Raw genomic sequence first — 22,894 nt, forward strand, 5'->3', positions numbered from 1 at the left:
GTATGGCCAGATGAATTTTATTTGTGTTTCAAGTAGATTTTCGACAATAATTTATGTTCATTTTAATTTGGGTATTAGGTTAGTTTATATTATTTTCAAAATATAATTTCCGTAAGTAGATAATAATCTATTTGTAAACTTTGTCTGATACCGGTACCCAATTTACGGGTTTATCATAATAATTATGGCCCTAGTTAATAGTTAAGCTTGCATTGTAAACATCAGCGTAAACGTTTATCTTATTTCAAAATTTTGTTCACGAAATCAAGTACCGGTAGTTGAAACTTACTTTACTTTGTAAATAGTAATTAATTGTCCTAAACAATTTTATATTTCACTACAAAATGTACTAAAACACATATTTGACGGTTAAAATTTGTTTATTTTAGTGGAAACACAATGACTATATAAATGAGTACACATTAATTTGGTGTAGGAACATAAACAAGTTTTTTTACTCAATTAGTTAATTGTTTGGTTTTTTTTGTTGAACAATTTTTTTCAAAATAATTAGTATTTATAGGATTAATTCAAGTACAAGAAGTAAATGAAATTACTTAAAATAATTCTTGTAAATAGGTTGAGTGTGCTGTAATTTATCTTATAAATTTGACTGTGGTCTATATTTTTTATCTGAATAAAATATCATTTTCTGGTATTTGTGTGAGTATTTTAAAAATTCATTTTACCTTTGCCCTACCATTTTCATATTACTGTATAATTTTTTATCATGCATTTTATCATTTTCAATATCATTAGGTATATGGAGCCAATGACACAAATGTTCAATGTTTGAGCCTACATGAGTAAAAGAAAAGTAAGTATGAAGTTGTTTGCTTTAAGCGAATTTTTCCTATAGGGAAGATCATCTAATAGCTTCGAAGCTATTAATGTAAGAAGGTAAGGTGGGACCTAAGCCCGGGACGACTTACTTTTAATTTTGATGTCTTCAAAAGCCAAAAACACTATTCGTCAAAATTCATATATATATTTAAAATAAATATAACGATTTGGTACTTTAGTATAATGTGGAGGCCACCCTTATACAGTGCTTATGTACAGCTATGGTAAGTTAGGTTATCATGAATATGTTTGTAGGGCTTTCCTGGTTTCGTTATGAATCGAACTATACCAGTACCAAACAAGAAGTGTAGGACATATATGTTCATTGATATAATAATTATAATTACATATAATTGAAATAATGTATGACTCTTCATATAGTCCTTAGTTTTCAAGGATTTTCCACATAAACTGCACTAATGGTGTGAACTAATGTATGACTCTTCATACCTTCCTTAGTTTTGAATGATGCACATTTAGTGCACTTTTAAGGTTGCTCTTCGGTGTGAATTAATGTATATTTCCTTCCTGTGTGAACTAATGTATGACTCTTGATATGTAGCCTACATTAATTTTGATGTTGTCCATATATAGTTCACTTATGAGGTCGCTCTTCTTTGTGAACTGCATGTTTTTTTTTTCATACAGTCCTTATTTTTCAAGGATTTTCCACATATAGTACTCTTATGTCGCTTTCTGGTGTGAAAAAATTTATGACCTTTCATAATTTCCATAGTTTTTAACAATTATCCACTTATAGTAGGCCTACACTTATGAGGTCGCTCTTCTGTGTGAACTAATGTAGGACTCGTCATATGTTTATTAATTTTGAAGGATGTTCCATAAGTAGTACAATTGTGAGCTCGCTCTTTGTGTGAATTAATGTACATACTAGTGTACATATTGCCCTTATATTTTGCTTCATATTGAGTTCTTAAGGATATTCCACATATAATACATTTTGAGGTCGCTCTCCGGTGTGTACTAATTTATGCCTGTTTACATGGCCACTTGTTTGGAATTATTTTCCACATACAGTACACTAATGAGGTCGCTCTTCAGTGTGAACTAATGTATGTCTCTTCATACTTCCCTTATATTTGAATGATGCTCCACATACAGTACACTTATGAAGTCGCTCTTCTGTGTGAAATAATGAATGTTGCCACAAATGGGCCTTAGTTTTGAAGGATTTTCCACAAGTCATGCACTTATAATGTCACTCTCCAGTGTGATCTAATGTATGACTCTTCATACGTTTCTTAGTTTTGAAGGATTCTCCACATATAGTGCAATTATGAGGTCGTTCTTCTGTGTGAACTAATAGATGTTGCTTCATATCTGCCTTAGTTTTGAAGGATTTTCCACATATAGTGCACTTATGAGGTCGCTCATCTTTGTGAACAAATACATGTTGCTTCATACCTCCCTTGGATTTGAATGATGTTCCACATATAGTGCACGTATAAGCTCGCTCTTCTATGTGAACTAATGTATGTTGCTTCATACCTCCCTTGGATTTGAATGATTTTCCACATATAGTGCACGTATAAGCTCGCTCTTCTATGTGAACTAATGTATGTTTTCTCATACCGTCTATAGTTTTGAAGGATTTTCCACATGTATTGCACTTATGATGTCGTTCTCTGGTGTGAACAAATGTATGACTCTTCATAATTTCCATACTTTTGAAGGATTTTCCACATGTAGTACACTTATGAGGTCGCTCTTCTGTGTGAACTAATGTATGTTGCTTCATGTTAGTAATGGTTTTGAAGGATTTTCCACATATAGTGCACTTTAAGGTCGCTCTTCTGTGTGAACTAATGTATGACTCATCACATGATCCTTAGTTTTGAATGATTTTCCACATATATTGCACTTATGAGGTCGCTCTTTTGTGTGAACATATGCATGACTCATCACATGTCTCTTAGTTTTGAAGGATTTTCCACATATATTGCACTTATGAGGTCGCTCTTCTGTGTGAACTAATGTATGACTCTTCATATAGTCCTTAGTTTTGAAGGATTTTCCACATATAGTGCACTTATGAGGTCGCTCTTCTGTATGAACTAATGTATGTTTTCTCAAATAGTCCTTACTTATGAAGGATTTTCCACATATAGAGCAAGTATAAAGACACTTCATTTCATTTTCAATATCATATCAGGTATATGGAGCCAATGACACAAATGTTCAATGTTTGAGCCTATATGAGTGAAAGAAAAGTAAGTATGAAGTCGTTTGCTTTAAGCAAAATTTTCCTATAGGGAAGATCATGTAATAGCTTCGAAGCTATTGATATAAGATGGTAAGGTGGGACCTAGACCCGGGACGACTTACTTTTCATTTTGATGTCTTCAAAAGCCAAAAACACTATTCGTTAAAATTCATATATATTTATAATAAATATAACAATTTGGTACTTTAGTATAATGCGGAGGCCACCCTTATACAGCGCTTATGTATGGCTATGTTAGGTTAGGTTATCATGAATATGTTTGTAGGACTTTCCTGGTTTCGAACTATACCAGTATCAGACAAGGAGTGTAGGACATATGTGTTCGTTGATATAATAATTATTATAACATATAATTGAAATAATTTATGTCTCTTCATATAGTCCTTAGTTTTATAGTGCACTTATGAGGTCGCTCTTAGGTGTGAACTGATGTATGACTCTTAATACCTTCCTTAGTTTTGAATGATGTTCCACATATAGTGGCCTTGTAAGGTCGCTCTTCTTTGTGGCTAATGTATGTTTCATCATATTGTCCATAGTTTTAAAGATTTTCCACATGTAGTGCAGTTATAATGTCGCTCTCCAGTGTGAACGAATGTATGACTCTTCATAATTACCTTTCTTTAGAAGGACTTTCCACATATAGTACACTTATGAGCACATACAGTGCTCTTATGATGTTGCATTCTGGTGTGAACAAATTTATGACCTTTCTCAATTTCCTTAGTTTTGGACGATGAAGTGACTTATGAAGTCGCTCTTCTGTGTGATATATTATATGTTTGCTTTATATTTGCCTTAGTTTTGAAGGATTTTCCACTTGTCGAGCACTTATAATGTCGCTCTCCAGTGTGAACGAGTGTATGATTCTTCATAATTTCCTTTCTTTTGAAGGACTTTCCACATATAGTTCACTTATGAGGTCGCTCTTCTGTGATACCTAATACATGGTGCTTCATATTGTTTACGGTTTTGAATGATTTTCCACATATAGTGCACTTATGATGTCGCTTTCTGGTGTGAACAAATTTATGACCTTTCATAATTTCCTTAGTTTTGAACGAAGTTCCACATATAGTACACTCATGAGGACGCTCTTCTGTGTGAACTAATGTATGACTCTTCATATTGTTCTTAATTTTGAAGGATGTTCCCCATGCATTGCGCTTGTGAACTTGCTCTTTGTGTAAACTAATGTATGTTGCATCATATTGCCCTTAGTTATTAAGGATATTCCACATATAGTACATTATGAGGTCTCTCTCCGGTGTGTACTTATTTATACTGGTTAAAATAGCCATTAGTATTTTCCACATAAAGTACATTAATGAGGTCGCTCTTATGTGTGAAATAATGTATGTCTCTTCACATAGTCCTTAGTTTTGAAGGATTTTCCACATATAGCGCACTTATGAGGTCGCTCTTCTGTATGAACTAATGTATGACTTATCATATAATTCTTAGTTTTGAAGGATTTTCCACATGTAGTGCATTTGTGAGGTCGCTCTTGTTTATGAATTAATATATTATGTTTTCTCATACTGTCCTTAGTTTTAAAGAATTTTCCACATGTAGTACACTTATAAAGTCGCTCATCTGTGTGAACTAATGTATGACTCATCATAACTTTTTTAGTTTTGAAGGATTTTCCACATAAAGTGCACTTGTGAGGTCGCTCTATGGTGTGAACTAACGTATGACTCTTCATACCTTCTTTAGTTTTGAAGGATTTTCCACATGTAGTGCACTTGAGAGGTCGCTCTATGGTGTGAACTAACGTATGACTCTTCATAACTTTTTTAGTTTTGAAGAATGTTCCACATATAGGCTAGTACACTTATGAGGTCGCTCTTCTGTGTGAACTAATGTATGACTCATCATATGATTCTTAGTTTTGAAGGATTTTCCACATATAGTGCACTTATGAGGTCGCACTTCTGTGTGAAACAATGTATGAATGTGCATACTGCCCCTGGTTTTAAAAGATTTTCCACATATAGTGCACTTATAAGGTCGCTCTCCTGTGTGAACCAAGGTATGAATCTTCATATCATCCTTAGTTTTGAAGGATTTTCCACAAAAAGTGCACTTATAAGGACACTTCCCAGAATGTGTCAATAAATGACGCTTTATATTAGATATTTGAACAAATGTTTTCCGACAAGTCAAACATCTAAATGGACGCTCGCCCGTGTGTAAATATATGTGACACTTCATTGCCAATAGAGTTGGAAAAATTTTTCTACATATTGGGCACTCAGGCAAAGGCTTTTTCGTGATCTTTAACATGTTTTAGTTGTCAATTTCTGACTTTTAACTTTTTAGACATGCTAGAAACTGATTGAAATCATTTGGTTGGCTTTGTACGTTTTTTTTCTGTTTGATTTGTTTAATGTTTGACAGTTATGTACATGTGTCAATCAACTTTAAAACAACTCTTGATCAAATATTGTTATGTGTATTAAATGGCTTACAACATAGCCTACTCGAGACAATTTGATTCTTTTGCATGACTTTTATGTTCCATAATATTTTAAGACTACTTTTTTAAAAGACAACGTTGCTTCTATGTTCCTTTTTTCAAATTATATTGCATCAGCCATATAAAACCATGTAGCCTATTCTTTAAATTTAATTTTGTGTACCGTAGTGGATCACTTACTTTCATTTCTACTTTAAGTGTAGTAAAGACTTAATCGTTTTAGCTGCTGTTTAAGTATTATATCAGATTATGTAAATTATCTTTCTTGCAAAATGAATTAAGGTTCCTTCTCCTCTTCAAATCTATTGCCTCTGCTGAAAAAGACCATATTTTATTAGTTAAATATATTTGTTGTGATCATTTAGGAAATATTTTATTTTACAATGATTACAAAACATTACAAAAATGTATACGTAATGTACTATATCCAGATTATCATAATAATGCATGATATGAATCATAAATGCAATTTAAATTACTCCTCCGAGTGTCCATAGTTTAGGCCTTAATGTCCGCCTATTTTTGGCGCATTTGCAAGGTTTTATTAAAACGGATCTGAGAAGCTTAAAACAATGTTAATTCTACTGTTCTATATACCATTTTGTTTGGAAAATCATGGGCTTCAATATTATACATAAAACATAAGGAACACTTGTTTCAAAGATTTTTTTAGGTAAAAAAAATATTTTGGAAAATTTTCAAAAAAAAATAAGTTCGCGCTCAATGAAATTGTATAAATTATAGGCCTATAAATATTTGAATATTTATAAATTGCCACTTTATTCTAAATTTTATGAGGATTACAAATATATAATAATATAAGGAAGTAGATTTGCAAATAAATAAGTTATGGGCAAAAAACAGATTTCAGTACATAGCGTTTAGCTAAGAATGCATAGCCTAACCATAGCTAGGAATCTGGCTGATAATTTTCATCAATATCACTACCTACTTCTTCAGGATCATCAACCAGCCCTTCAAAATCACTTAAATCTTCTTATAATGCACCACGTATATCACTACTTTTGATTTTTAACACTAAAACAATGATAAACGTAATAAAACACATCAGTCATCGGTCCGAGGTTAACCTATCTGTTTACAAATACGCACGTCAGCTGTCTGCTACAATATTTTCGGGACTAAAATGAATAGCGCTTAGAGACAGACCTCCGGAGAAAGCTCTGAATCTAACAAAAAGAACGATACCTAACTCGATCCAGTTCAATCCGATTCAGTCAGTCATAGAACCTTCGCCGTAAACGATGTTCGTGTGTCGAAAAATCGACAAGTGACGCTCGGAGGGTTAATGTAATCAAAGTAAGTATAGGACCGGGTGTCCATAAAATAATCAAATTCAAAATACTTTTTTTAACTTAAAGATGAATGATTGCTACTACAAATTTCATGGATTGAAAAAGAAACCTTACACATTTGGTTTGGAGAAGTAGTACCATGGCACATCATAAGAGCTCTGATGGCAAATAGACTTATTGCAATTGGCAAATGTCCAGGTGTGAGGCCCATTGGAATAGGAGAATGTCTCAAACGCATTCTGGCCAAATGCATTATTTTAGCTTTTGCCGATGATGCAAAACAAGCATTAGGTACAGATCAACTTTGTGGAGGTCTCAAATCTGGTATAGAGGGAGGAATACATTTCATGCGAACGCAATATAGTGAACACAGTAATACCAACAAAGAATGGTGTATGATTCTGGTAGACGCAGATAACGCCTTTAACAAAATAAACAGAATTCATGCTTTATGGCAAGCAAGAGTCCATTGGCCAAGAGCTGCTAGATTTATTTATAATACTTACCATTGTAGCTCAGATTTAATTTTGCAAGGAAGTAATCAAAGATTGTATAGTAAAGAAGGAGTTACCCAAGGAGATCCACTATCAATGATATTATACGGTCTGGCAACACTTCCATTAATACAAGAATTAAAGAATGCCGAACACATCTCAAGTTTGGTATGCAGATGACATGGATGCTGGCTATCATGCTTGCCTCTGAAGAAACTTAATCTGGACATGTCCCCACAAGAATTTAGAGATGCCCTTGCCCTACGTTATGGGAAAACACAAATAAACCTCCCATTAAAATGTGAAGGATGCGGAAATGAGTTCAATACAGAGCATGCTCTAAAATGTTGAAATGGTGGTCTGAATAAAAAGACACAATGAAGTACGAGACACAATAGGTAACATGATGGAACAAGCCTGGGGAAACTGCATTAAGGAGCCCTTGATAGCAGAAGGCAGTCATCTCAACGAACCTGCACTAAAAGCTGATATAGCTTGTAGAGGCGTATGGGAGACTCAGATGGAGGCATTGTTTGCTGTTAGTGTCGTTGACACTGATGCTCCATCTTATGTCTCCATCCCTCATCAACAAGTTATAAAAAAAGTGGAAGATGAAAAAAAGAAAGTATACTAAAGCTTACGAACAACGACATGCATCATTTACTCCTCTTGTCACAAGTGTTGATGGAATTTTTGGACAGGGCCGGTTTAACCCATACGCGAACTAAGCGGCCGCATATGGCGCCAAGAAAAATTGGCGCTGTGGCGCCAACGGAACAATTTTTTTTTTTAGTGAACAACGTAATTTTGTTTATTTTCGCTCAGAGTTCAAGTATTCAAAGCACCACAATAAAGGCATTTATTCTGTTTGTACCAACAGCATATGAAAAATGCGTATATTTGTACAGCACTACAACTCAAGGACTTAATGCCATTTGTAGTTTCGATTTGTAGTGAGCTGACGCTCGGCAGACGGCAGTCGGCAGCGTACTACAGCGCGGGTGGGTTTCATTTCATGACTCATGTTCTGAACCACATTCTGATGTTCTGAACCAGATTGATACCAACTCTGCAATTAAAGAATTTGCCAAGATCAAAGCTAGGAAAATTAGTTTTTAACTGCTAAGAGCTTTTGAACTGTTCAAATTGATAATTTTGTATTCTTTTTGTCAAAGGTAATAAATTTGGGTTTTCATGTTTTCTTCATGTTTAATGTGTTCAATTAAAAATTCCTCTCTTGTCATCTATCTACACCAGTTTTTCATTGTAATAGGCTTTAACTTATATCGTATCCAAGTTATCCTGTAATTGTTAACTTAGGCCGTGATGCTCGTCAAGCATGACGTCACGATAGAAGACGGCAATGACGTAGGTATTTATTTATTTATTTCCCAAGGAAAGATTAAAACAAGCAGCTGATCACAAACGGCAAACATTACGTCATTGCCGTCTTCTATCGTGACGTCATGCTTGACGAGCATTACGGCCTATTTTTTTAGTGTAGCCTTGGTTTTGCTAAAGTTTATACATAAGTAAAAGTGTAAAAATGTTAAATTCCTGGGAATAATAAACAGTCTTTTATTGCAAGTATTCTTCTAACCTAAACTTATAAAATCTTTGGGAAAAAATTCACAAATAGAGTTAAGCAAAGAAGACGGCAAGTTAATGTTCGGGTTGAGGGTGGGGTGGTGGGGGGGGATTCTAAGTGGCGCTGATTCGGGTGTTCGCTTAACTCTGAAAAATTCATAGGTGTTTTTGGAAATAAGTTCCAAATGTTTTTAAGGCTTATGGCTGAAAAACTATTAGAGAATTGGAAAGACCATACAGTTTGGTAATAAGTTGGACAAGATCATAACAATTTGTGCTGTTTTAAGGGCAACCTGTATGTGTTTGAGGCAAACAAGAAAGAAATGGAGGCCAGCGAGAGTATTTGAAGATGGAGCTGGGATTCCAAATTTTTTTTGTGTAAAAAATAATTGTCAATTTCTGATTTTACAGTTCTCTACTCTTTTTTGTAAAATTTATTTTATAATTTACATTAAATAATAATAAAAAATTATAAAAATTTAACAGTACTTTTAAAAGTAATTAACAATTAATTGTTAAGAGCAAAACAAATAAAGCACATTATACTTGTTAACCTTTAAACTAAAGTGAAAGGTTGCAGCTTCATCACTAAATACCAGATAAGTAGCAAAATGTTCATCTTCTAAGCAGTTTTGAATTCAGGTGAGCAGCTCAACACTAAGGACCATGTGGCAAGGGACAGTGTGTTTGAATAAAAATGTGGTTTTCTAGCTTCCAACTTGTATTTACTTTTTATTTATTTATATAACATCATCACATTACATCAATTCCATCAATTCTCTTGACAAGTGATTTGTCACAAAGTCTAATACTACATTTTAAAATCTTAAAATAGCTTAGAAAAGAAATAAAACAAATCATTAGGCTAAAAACCTATGGTAGAAGTAATATCTTTCAAATATACGCATCTTCTAGTGAGTAAAACGTCCTCTCAAAAAGAAATATGTTTTAAGATCATTTAAATTTAGAGAATGAGGCAATGTTTTAAATCTCAGCAACCCATTGCGATTAAGAACATTGCTTTATTCTCAAAACTTAAGAACACATCTAATGTAAACATCTTTCAGATATTCTGTTAGTGAGTAAGATGGCCACTCAAAAAGAAATGTTTTAAGATAACTTAAATTTAGAGAACAAGGCAATGTTTTTAATCTCAGAGGGTAATTGTTTGAACATTTTTGGTCCTGTATACTGAGGGGATGAAAGATTATAAGCCTATGTTAAACTCGTTTTTATAATATTTTTGAATCTTGTGTTATGTGGACGAGATTGTTGACAGTCCATGAATGTGCCGAAATCACTTTTAAACATTAATGGCGGTTTGTAAACAGCTAAAAAATAATGCGTGATATAGGTTGCACTTTGATAGGTTTTTAACGTGTTTTTGCAAAATTAGTTGTGAATCGATATCAATTCCCAAATACTTTATTGTTTTTTGGTAAATGAATTGAAGTTAAGTTTGTATTTAAGATAACGTTTTTGGGGACGTTTATATTTAAAAAGGTACTTAGGTAATTACTATTCCAGAATTTAAGGTGGATTTTCAGTAGTATTTGGATTTTGTGAAGATGGGAATCTTGTTAAATTTTTTTAGTGGCGTAAAAATGATTGTAAAATATTTTTGGTGGATTAACAAAATCTTCATAATTTGCAACAATCCAACCAAGCCGATTCTAGTTTTGGATGAATCGTAATAAGGCAACGTAGGGATGAAAATGATTCATGATGTCCCTACAACCATAAGATATAATCATGGTACAGTATTACTACAAACCCAGGATACAATTACAACGTCACATTTTTGGAGATGATTATGTTAGTACTGTGATTATTATTTACAGTCAGAGGTGCTTCTCATAAAAAATTCAGACGTTTAAAATAATAAAATATTTACCAATTTAGTAGTTTCTACGGACAATTTAGTTAGATTTTGATTTTATCATAAAATACTAGCCTCTATACCCTTTAAGTAAAACCATTTTGTTATTTTTTAAATTAGAATGCAATTCATAAACATACATTTCTGATTTTAGATTCAATATTCAATTGTACCAAGTACAGCATCTTATCTTTGACTTTTAAAACAAAATTCAACTGGTAGGTCTCTCTAGCATAAACATACCTGTTTGCTGAGACTTATTTAGACTCTTTCGTTCTCTTATGAAGTCTGCTCAAACAGCGGACTTGTTTCAAACCACCAATGCATGTGACTTTCCACTCTGGGTGTAATAATAAAAACTCTCTGTTGCAGCCTAAAGTTTTTATTTATTTTTGAATATAAAACTAAACAAACACGTATGTATGGTGTCAAACAATCGAGATAACAAAGGGCAAGAAGAAGACTAACAAGAACAGGGACATCCTTTTCAAAAACATGTATAATGCATAGGTATAGACTAACCAACACAACCTCGAAGAGCTTAACACCTGAAAACTTAATTTTAAACCTTTTGTGGCATACATGGAAAATATTAAGCCGGTACGGGAATTAATATACAATTCCCGTACCGGCTTAATATTTTCTAAACGACAACAGATAAATCAATAAGATTTCAGACATCAACAGCACCTAAAACTCTTTTTTTAAGGACTATTAATTGTCTGTCATATCATTATGGGGACGTCTCGCAAGGAGTCAGAAGGAAATCCTAAATAGAAGCATAAATTAATATGTACATCACATTAAAGACCTTTACTAGCGGAATATAATACCGCAAATTTGAACCCAAACGGATAACTGAGTAAAAAATACCAGCCGTTCAAAGATTTCTTGAATCTGCCATTTTGAATATTTTAACAACCGCCATTTTTTACGCAGTTGTTCTTTTGGTTTGAATTTATGGAATTGTGATTTACCTTTAATTTGGTGTCCATATCGACCCATGCTTACGTTTTACGCTTTTCTTCCGATTCCTAGCGGCTGCCCCCCTGCGGAGGTATAGGCCTGATTGTAAATTCAATGCATATTTGAACTGCTGTCATTTTTTTACTCTGTTGTCTGTTTGAGTTCAAATTTGCGGCATTATATTCTGCTAGTAAAGGTCTTTAATTCGATCTACATATGCTTCTTTTTAAAATTTCCTTCTGTCTCCTTGTGGGACGTCTCCATGATATGACAGAAAATTGATAGTTCCTTAAAAAATTAGATTTTTAGGTATGGTGTTGATGTACCAAATCTTATTGATTTATCTGTTCTTTTAGAAAATATTAAGCTGGTGCGGGACTTTACATACACCCTGTATAATCAATGATGTACTTTCAACGTATAATTCTAACCTTTCAAGGATGCGGAAACCCATTTCATGTTGTATCTTATTTACAATACATTCCACTAACAATAAACCTACTAGAGTATGTGTCAGATTGTTGATACCGTTTATTTTTAGTTCCCATTCATATATTAGACATCATGATATAGTTTCCAGCCAAAATACAATTCTAAAGTAGCTAGGTTAACAACTTGAGGTAAAATAATATAGACCATATAGATCCTACTCGGGATTCAAAAGCCATGTATTAGGTTCCTAGGAAGGGTTATTTTGCCTTTCCGTGATATTCTATTGCCCCAATATCACGAAATTTGTGTGTGTGAGAATATTTTTGTTAATTTGTTCACTTTTATAAACCCTAACCTATAATGGATCTTATAAAGGATGCCATTAACCAGGAAGTAGTGGACCAATTTTTGTTGGCCGTGAAATGGTGGAACTGTAATGGAAGAGTTTAAGAAATAATTGAAACCTGCATAAATGAAAATCAACGCCACATTTGATATTTTCTAAATGTAAAGGATATCTGACAAGTGTAGCATAATCAAATCAAATCAAATCAAATCATACTATGTTTAGTAAATAGTTCGCTCTCCAGTGTGTACCAATGTATAAATCTACATATTGTCCTTATTTATTAAGATTTATCACATAAAGTACACTTATGAGGTCACTTCTCTGTGTGAATTATTGTATGACTCTTTATATGTTCCTTAGTTTTGAAGGATGTTCCACATATAGTGCACTTATGAGGTCGCTCTTCTGTGTGAACTAATAAATGTTGATTCATATTGTCCTTAGCTCTTGAACATTTTCAAAGTACATTATGAGATCACTCAACGGTGTGTACTAATTTATGCCTCTTTACATTACCACTTGTTTGGAATGATCTTCCACATACATTACACTGATGAGGTCGCTCTCCCGTGTGAACCAATGTATGTAACTTCAACTTAGTAATGGTCTTGAAGGATTTTCCACATATAGTGCACTTATGAGGTCGCTCGTCTGTGTGAACTAATGTATGTTTCTTCAAATAGTCCTTAGTTTTGAAGGATTTTCCACATATAGTGCACTTATGAGGTTGCTCTTCTTTGTGAATTAATGTATGTTTCATCTTATCGGACTTAGTTTTAAAGGATTTTCCACATGTAGTGCACTTATGATGTCGCTCTCTGGTGTGGTATAATGTATGAATTTTCATTTTAGCAGTGGTTTTGAAAGATTTTTCACATATAGTGCACTTGTACGGTTGCTCTTCTTTGTGAACTAATGTATGTTTCTTCAAATAGTCCTTAGTTTTGAAGGATTTTCCACAAATAGTACACTTATGAGGTCGCTCTCCTGTGTGATCTAATGTATGAATTTTCATTTTAGCAGTGGTTTTGAAAGATTTTTCACATATAGTGCACTTGTACGGTTGCTCTTCTTTGTGAACTAATGTATGTTGCTTCATATGTTCCTTAGTTTTGAAGGATTTTCCACAAATAGTACACTTATGAGGTCGCTCTCCTGTGTGATCTAATGTATGAATTTTCATTTTAGCAGTGGTTTTGAAGGATTTTCCACATATAGTACACTTATGAGGTCGCTCTCCTGTGTGATCTAATGAATGAATCTTCATATTTTTCTTAGTTTTGAAGGGTTTTCCACATATAGTGCAATTATAAGGACATTTCTCAGAATGTGCCAATAAATGATTCTTTATATGATGTAGTTGAACAAATGTTTTCTCACATGTCAAACATCTAAAGGGACGCTCGCTGGTGTGTAAATATATGTGACTTTTCATTGTAAATGTAGTTGAAAACGTTTTTCTACATATTGGACACTCAAGCAAAGGCTTTTTAGTGATCTTTACCATGTTTTAGTCTTTAATTTCTGACTTCTAACTTTTTAGACATTGGAATTAGTAGGTTTGCTTTGTATGTCTATTTCTGTTTGATTTGTTAAATGTTTGACAGTTTATTTACATATGTATCAATCAACTTTAAAACACCTTTTGATCAAATATTGTTATGTGTATTAAATGGCTTACAACATAGCCTAATCGAGGCAATTTGATTTTCTTTCTTGGCTTTTATGTTTCATTATATTAAATTAGCCTACTTATTTAAAAGAAAAAGTTGCTTCTAGGTTCCTTTTTTTTCTTCAAATAATATTGTATTAGCAACATAAATAGTCATGTAGGTCTATAATTTAAATTGAGGTTTTATGTAGTGGATGACTTACTTTCATTTCTACTTTAAGTGTAGTAAAGACTTAATCTTTTTAGCTGTTGTTTAAAGTAGTATATCAGATTATGTAAATTATCTTTCTTGTAACATGAATTAAGGTTCCTTCTCTTCTTCAAATCTATTTCCTCTTCTGAAAAAGACAACATTTTATTAATTATATACATTTGTTGTAATCATTTAGGTATAATTTATTATTTTAACAATGATTTTAAAAAATTACAAAAATGTGTACCTACTGTACTATATATATATATATCCAGGTTATCATAATAATGCAAAGATAGAATCATAAATGCAATTAAAACGTACGTAATCTAATTAAGTATAGGAGTGGGTGTCTATAAAATTATCAGATCTAAAACACTTTTTTAACATACAGACACATGAATGCTACTACAAATTGCATGGATTGAAAAAGAAACCTCACAAGTTTGGTTTGATATATCTAAATTTCCTCAACATGCTGCATGGTTGTGGTAAATCATATTTGCAGTCTTTGTTGCAACTCTGCACAACGTTGGTAAGCATATTCTGGCTTAATGTTGTCATTGCAACATGAATTCTTTCTCACAGTTTGGAGGGGTTTGAGCTATTGGCAAGATGTCCTCAGTATATTCTTGTCTTTCACATAGACCCAGAGAAAGAAATGCCCGAAAAGGCCCGAAATTGGGGTGAACACGTTAGAAGACTAATCAGCACACAGGCTGATCCAACCATCAGGGAGCCTCTCATTTAAAAAACTTAAGACATCGCAACACCAATGAAGTGGAGCCCCGTCCTGTTTGAACATGTCATCCATGTCCTCTTCAAGTGGAAACAACCATTACTCCTCCAACATGTCCAGCTATGCAACATCATTTACATTTTTTTCTGCAAAGAAACATGTGCGATTCACGTTGGTCTTTGACACCGCACAAGAGACATTCAGTTTCGAATCCCTTTCAAGTTGCATAAATGCATGCGGAGTCTCAGCTGCCCAAAAGTGCACATTATACTAATTTTCCACTAAAGTGAAAGGTTGCTGTTTCATCGCTGAATACCAGATGAGTAGAACAATTCTCATCTTCTAAGCAATTTTGAAGTCAGGTGAGCAGCATGACACCACGGAGCAAGTCGCAAGGGCAGTATGTTCAAGTAAAAATGTAATTTTCTAGTTTTTCACTTATATTTATTATTTATTTATTAAACATCATCACATTACATCAATTCCCTTGACATGTGATTTGTCACAAAGTCTAATACTACATTTTAAAATCTTTCAACCCACTCAGATTTAAAACATTGCCTAATTCATTAAACCTATGAACACATCAAATATTTAAATCTTCAAGATATTCTTTTAGTGAGTAAAATGCCCTCTTAAAAAATATTTTTTTTAAAGATGATTTAAATTTAGAGAATGAGGCAATAATAATGTGTTTAATCTCAGCGGGTTGCTGTGATTAAAAATATTGCTGCATTCTCTAAACTTAAGAACACATCTAATATACATATCTTCCAGATATTCTTTTAGTGATTAAACTGCCCTCTCAAAAAGAAATTATTTTTAAGATAATGTAAATTTAGAGAACAAGACAATGTTTTTTAATCTCAGCGGGTAATTTTTTGTACATTTTTGGTCCTGTATACTTTAGGGATAAATGGACGATTTTAAGCTTTTGTTGAACTGGTTTTATAATATTTTTGAAACTTTTGTTATGTGGATGAGATTTTTGATAGTCCATAAATGTGCCGAAATTACTTTTAACCTTTAATGGCGATTTTTAAAGAGCTAAAAAAGGTTAACATGTTAAACTAAAAAAAATAAATCATTACAGTGTGTTCTACGGGGTCCTCTGGCCCCTATAGAATGTGTTTAGCTATTTTTCAGACAATAAATATATTTTGGCCTTGCTTGATGAGTCCCATTAGTAATCACATGATTCATAGTCATTGAAAAATATGAGTGATATACTTTTATTTGTGTTTCTAGATTGGTAGTATCTCGAACTATTGTAAGAACAAATGTTGCTGAGTACTCTTTTTTGATAGGGTTTTAATGTGTTTTTGCCAAATTACTTGAAATATCAATTCGCAAATAACTTATTGACTGTTTTGAGTGAATTCAAGTAAAGTTTGTATAACACGATTTCTTGGTTTTAGAGACGTTTATATTTAATAAGGTATTCAGGTGATTATTATTCCGGAATTCCAGGTGGATTTTTGTCAAGACGGGAACCTATTTTGTTCAAAGTTTTTTAATCCCGAATAATGTTTGTAAAATCTTCTTGCTGTATTAGCAAAATCTGCATAATCTACAACAATCCAACCAAGCCTATTCTAGTTTTGGATGAATTGTAATAAAACAACGTGGGACTGATAATGGTTCATGATGTCCCTACAATCACAAGATATAACCATGGTATTGCACATCCAGGATACGATCACAACCTCACATTGTTGGAGATGATTATTAGTGATTATTATTTACAGTCAGAGGTTTTTTTCATAAAAAATGCAGTCGTTTATATAATGAAACATTTGCCAATTTACTAGTATCTGTTGCGATTAGTAATATCATAGACTAACCAACACAAGTAGACTTCTCATCCCATAGTAAATTTTGAAGCACATTTTTCGTGTCTAGTTCATGTACGTGACACATGGGCGCTAGTGTCGACGAAACTTTGTTTCTATTATTTAAGGTTTAATTTCTTGATTTTGTGCTTTACTGTTTGGTTATATAACTAGGGGACAAGTTATTGTTTATGATTAGATCGTATTATTTGGTTAAACGAGGTTTTAAATGGCTGTAATAACGGGAAACAAATTGTAAACAAAACACGACCTCTACATAAACCGTACAGAACTAACAATAAAATTGTCTTCGGCTGTTCCATAAGGATGAGAAATCTACTAAGGGAGTATGTTTTATCTATGGTAATATCTCTATCATGTTTCTAACAGTCTGTGTTAAATATTAATTTATTTTTTATTAACAGATGATTAGTTTGTGTTAAAGTTTATTTTTTTTTATAAACAAACCATTCAGGTTTTTGTTTAAATAACTTTTTTTCTAGTTTTATAGTTAGTGATTAATTGCAGATTCTCGGATATCCAGCCATTTGTCAAAGCTCAAAAACCTATGGAATGATCTAAAACTAGAAATTGGTAAAGACACTCAAAGTAACTGTTACTTACCTGAATTATTTCTAATTTTCAAAATTATAGACACTTTACCGGAGGAGTTTTTCTCATTTAAGTCTAGTTGGATGGAGAAATCTGATAGAACTATTGACACACTTACTATACAGCTTTGTGCATATGAAAAAGCATTGAATGCCAGAAATGAGCAAAACTGCAGTGAGACTTTAGTGGTAAAGTCTGGAAGAAAGATTAATGACCATGGCTTTGGTGAGAATTCAGAAGTGTAAAGGACAGTAGACAAAAGAAAAGTTTAGTTTGCCATTATTGTAAGCAATCAGGTCATTAAGTTAAGCAATGTAATAAGTGGAAAGCTAATGGTAGGCAAGCCAAACCTTCTAATCAGATATCTTTGATCTTTAGCGAATCAGAGGGAGAAGATTCTGGGAAGAACATGGGTTTCATGACATTCAGTCAAGTAAATTTAACTGAAGGCTCTGGTGGAGATTGATGGTTATAGATAACAGTCATTACGTAACTTTTAAAGATTTATTTCAGACCTTTGAGCCCTTTGTAGACAGTCTAGTGATGAAGATAGCAAATGGAGAGTCCATCTGTGCTCTAGGAAAAGGCACTGTAGAGGTGGAAGCAGCATTAATTGGAAAGTGGATGAAACATAAATATCTCTATGTCTGGTATTGCTTGATGCTGGTATCCATGCTAAACCCTATTTTTGCCAAAAGGGTTGCCTTGCAATATATATAAAATGTTTAATTGAAAGGTAAGGGGAGAAAGGGGGTGAATGGGAGCTTAACATTGAATTCAGAAAAATTGTGGCCTCCACGTCAATAGATGATTCCCGCAAAGTGCATATGTCTATCTATTGCAGTATCTATCTATATATTAATAGGCAAGCATGTTTCTTTAAAACCTTTTTTCTCAGCTCGTGTGCATCGCAGGGAAAATCTACGCATACTGTTGGAAAGATATTTTCCTGTAGATGTGCAGAATGCTTTTAAAAATTAAAATAGGCTAACAAATAAGAACAAAAAATGAATTTGAAAACTTCAAAAAATTAACATGGACCATATGGGTTGCCATGATGGTGACGAAATAACAACAAAATGTAAACAGAAAATCAAAACAAATGGAAGAAATTCCAATCACATGTTTTATTTACAGTGTGGGGAGAAAATAGAGAAGTCTGTACATTAATTATTTTTGGTCGAGTTTCGACCACGGGACGACCACTAGTTTACATAAATAAAGAAGCAAGTTTTTTTTTAAACAACCTGTACAACACTTAACACATGCCTTTCTAGAATCACCAAATTTACTACAGTATTTCTATTTCACATTCAAACAGGCCTTCAAAGACTAATGGCCTACAAACCTCACCAATGCACTTTATAAAGACTTGCCTTGATTCTCAAGCAGAAGTTAAATTTTAAAAAATGAGATAAAAACCTTCAGCTGACAATTCAACTTATTAAAAACGACAATCAATTGTTACTTCAAGAGCCAAGTAAACTAAAGTGTGCTAAAAACTGTACACATTGTTTTGCATCTGTATAAGATGTGCCAACAATAACTCAACCTGCTCACTGTGATAACACCCTATTCTATTCCCATGGTTAGGTCTAATACAAAAAAGGTTGTGAGTCAATGCACAGCCATTGTAAAATCCATTATCTCATTGCCTGCAACAAGTTGTAAAACAAAAGATGCTCCTGGGCATAAGCGCCCATTGGGGGTGTACCAAAGGAATTAGGAAGTAAATTTATTACCTGAAATGTTGTATAACTATGTTTATTAATTAGAAATTTATAAAAGTACGTTTCATAATGATCTTTACAAAAACATTAGTATCTATTAATATTTCAATGAAAACAGTACTTTATTTGGGCTATAGATGTACCATTTTTATACTTTAACAATGCTATTCAAAAAAACAAAAACATCAACTCTTTTGGTTGTTATAGGCTTTACTCAACTGTAAATGTATGTTCCTTTTTAATTGCTTATCTGGTTGATTTTACTATAAAAAAATAAACATAATAACTTAATTTTAAGTAATATGTATGATATTCACTAATATCATACTAATAACATATGAACTTATGTATGATATTCACAGCTTATTAATCACACTGAGCTTATAACCTTCAATCTAGCCCCAATTCCTATGTGAAATTTTATATTATGTTACAGAAATGTTAGGTCGGCTGAATTTTATTCGTGTTTCATTTAGATTCTCAACTATGTTCATTTTAATTTGGGTACTAGGTTAGTTTATATTATACTTCAAAAGATCATTTCCTTAAGTAGATATTAATCTACTTGTAGATATTAAACTTTGGTACCCATTTTACGGGTTCAACATAATAATTATGGCCCTAGTTAATAATTTAGCTGTCAGTGTAAACGTTTATTTAATTTCTAATTTTTGTTAAAGAAATTAAGTAGTTGAAACTTATTTTACTTTGTAAATAATTAATAGTCCTAAATAATTTTATATTTCACTACAAAATGTACTAAAACACATATTTGACGGTTATAATTTGTTTATTTTAGTGGAAACCCAATGACTATATAAATGAGTACACATTTGGTGTGGAATATAAACAAGTTGTCATTTAGTCAATAAACCACTATTGACATTGACAACATTTTTACTCACTCAGTTAATTGATTAATTTTTTTGTTGAAAAAATTTCGTTCAAAATAATTAGTATCTATATATTAATTTGAAACTGTTTTTCTTTGTGACAGCTATTTTGAGAGAACCGCTGGGCGTAGAAACCCGGTAGAGGTGTCTAAAGAAAGGTCCTGGTCTGTAGATGAGCCATCAAAAGAGAAACGTGGAGAATTCCCTCGGGGCTCTGCCCCAGTGGCCTTTAAATTCCCATCCCATGTTATTCTTATGGAGGAAAACGAGGTTTTTGTCACAGCTAATTTGAGAACACGGCTGGGCGTAGAAACTTGGTATGGGTGTCTAAAGAAAGGTATTAGTCTGTAGGTGAGCCCTCAAAAGAGAAACGATGTAAATTTCCTTGGGGCTCTGCCCCAGAGGCCTTTAAAGTTCACTCTGCAATTTTGTTTACATTTCAACCATATGGATAATTTTACACTACTTTTAATGAACCAGCTGTTAATATTAAAATTGTATTCAAAGGTCTACTGAAACTGTCAAAATTAAATGTTTACATTACTATTTATGATTTTAAATGGATTCTCCACTGCATGGCAAGTTTTTTATAGCTTCAACAAAATGATGAATTTATGATACGTTTGAAATGTTTTGTTCAAAAATCAATGCTTTATTGCTCTTAGAAAATTTTAAATTATGAAATAAGTGTGACTTATAAATTTCAAAGGAACATATAACTATTCCTTATCGGGTTAGCTTATACATATTGTAAGGTTGGCACTTGCCTTTTTTTCCTACTTTCAATCACCATTTATTTTTAAATTCAAGAAAGAACGCCTGAGATTAATTTATTGGTATAACAGTTTTTGATAATCGGGTTGAAAATTGTATCATAGATAAGTACGATGAGGATGAGAGCTGTGATCAAGTTTTGGAATAGACTAACTACGGAGTCTATGGTTTTGATAAAGTAGATGAACTATGTCAATTTAGGTATTAAAAAAAATGTGTACACAGTTTTTACTTTGATGTACACATGTAGCTAGGTTGAACAACGCATCTAAACCTCACTACATACAAAACATTCGGAAACACAACAGTGTCATCACATCTCATCGCATTTGCATAATGTGTTACCAATGCTGGACTAGGTTACGGATTTGGTTCCGCAAATGTTCAAGATTTGTGATAAAATTTCTTACAATTATGGTTCATTCGTATCCACGAAATACATGCACAGCTTTATGTGATCTATATGGCCAAGGCAAAACTACCCCATAAGCTAATGAACTATCAAGTAAGAACAGGATAATTAAATACATAGGTCGATGTGGCAAGAGAAGGATTTAAAATTGCTGAGATCGAAGTAAGAATGTTACTGCTTTCTGGAGAATCAGATATTTTTATAAAAAAAAGTGATGAAGATTTACTTATAAATCCGGATACAATCTGAATGATTTTCCTAAAGCAGATTGAATTAATGGTCAGTAATAAATATTGACTCTTTCCGTAACATGATAGACTAATTATATGAACTCATTCTCCCATATAGTGAAAGTGGCTTTGGTATGAAACAAACTCATGAAGAAACAATTATAAGACTCCTAAAAAACCTTTTAGGCAACCTAAAGCCGATAAAAAGAAAGGTAGGAAATATTGTGTTAAACGAATTCATCAATCACGTTTTTTAGGGAACACAATCGTCATACTTATTATTGCTTATCGTCCCTTCATATAACTAAGATTTTAATGACTTCACTCTATCCAACGCAGTTAGCTGAATTTACATAAAACCTCAAGATTAACCGTCGATTTCGACGGGGTTCCACTAGTTCATAGGATTAATTCAAGTACAAGATGTAAATGAAAATACTTAAAATAATTCTTGTAAATAGGCGAGTGTGCTGTAATTAATCTTATAAAATGTACTGCATATTTTTTATCTGAAATATCATTTTCTGGTATTTGTGTGGGTATTTTAAAACTCATTTTAACCTTTGTCCTACCATTTTCACATTACTGTATAATTTTGTATCATGCATTTTATCATTTTCAATATCATTAAGTATATGGAGCCAAGGACACAAAAGTTTATTCATAGATAAAACATAGTCCCTTAGTAGATTTCCCATCCTTATGAAACAGCTGAACCCAATTTTATTGTTAGTTCTGTCCAGTTTTTTGGAGATGTCGTGTTTTGTTTAGAATTTGTTTCTATTATTTTATAGTTAGTTTCTCATTATTTGTTACTCTGTGTTTGGTTATATAGCTAATGGACGAGTTATTGTTTATGATTAGATAGTTTTATTTGGATAAACAAGGTTTTAAATTACTGAAATAACAAGAAACAAATTGTAAACAAAACACAACATCTACAGAAAACCGGACAGAACTAACAATAAAATTGGCTTCAGCTGTTCCATAAGGATGGTAAATCTTTATCATAGATAAAACATTGTGTTGGTTGGTCTATGGTTTTATCTATGGCTTAATGTTTGAGCCAATATGAATAAAAGGGAAGTAAGTATGAAGTGGTTTTCTTTAAGCAAATTTTTCCTATAGGGAAGATCATGTAATAGCTTCGAAGCTATTGATGTAAGATGGTAAGGTGGGACCTAGACCCGGGACGACTTACATTTAATTTTGAT

The 22,894-nt window shown here is 32.8% G+C and overlaps 2 protein-coding genes across 5 annotated transcripts in view; both read right to left on the reverse strand.

The window, feature by feature from the left end:
* Positions 1 to 2,062: 2,062 nt before the first annotated feature.
* Positions 2,063 to 2,602, reverse strand: LOC129003038 (gastrula zinc finger protein XlCGF7.1-like). The gene has a single exon (XM_054431244.1). The coding sequence runs from the start codon at positions 2,600 to 2,602 to the stop codon at positions 2,063 to 2,065; it is 540 nt and encodes a 179-aa protein (XP_054287219.1).
* Positions 2,603 to 3,171: 569 nt separating this feature from the next.
* LOC128991047 (gastrula zinc finger protein xLCGF3.1-like) overlaps positions 3,172 to 22,894 on the reverse strand; it is a 42,872-nt gene continuing 23,149 nt past the window's right edge. For 3 of the 4 annotated variants that reach the window (XM_054413777.1, XM_054413768.1, XM_054413785.1), the window contains one exon: positions 12,714 to 14,603. In XM_054413777.1, coding sequence (XP_054269752.1) covers positions 13,069 to 14,100 — 1,032 coding nt within the window. In that variant the 5' untranslated portion in view covers positions 14,101 to 14,603 and the 3' untranslated portion in view covers positions 12,714 to 13,068. Of the gene's footprint in view, positions 5,885 to 12,713; positions 14,604 to 22,894 lie in introns of those variants that run through there. The other variant, XR_008490590.1, reaches the window with a different exon arrangement.

This window comes from Macrosteles quadrilineatus, unplaced genomic scaffold (genome assembly GCF_028750875.1).
Source record: "Macrosteles quadrilineatus isolate MER2022 unplaced genomic scaffold, UCM_ALF_1.0 Scaffold_1__1_contigs__length_201487025, whole genome shotgun sequence".
Lineage (NCBI taxonomy): Eukaryota > Metazoa > Arthropoda > Insecta > Hemiptera > Cicadellidae > Macrosteles > Macrosteles quadrilineatus.

Coding starts and splice junctions, on each gene's coding strand:
- LOC129003038 (XM_054431244.1), bottom strand. CDS start 2,602: ATGAAGCAACATACATTAGTTCACACAGAAGAGCGACCTCATAAGTGT.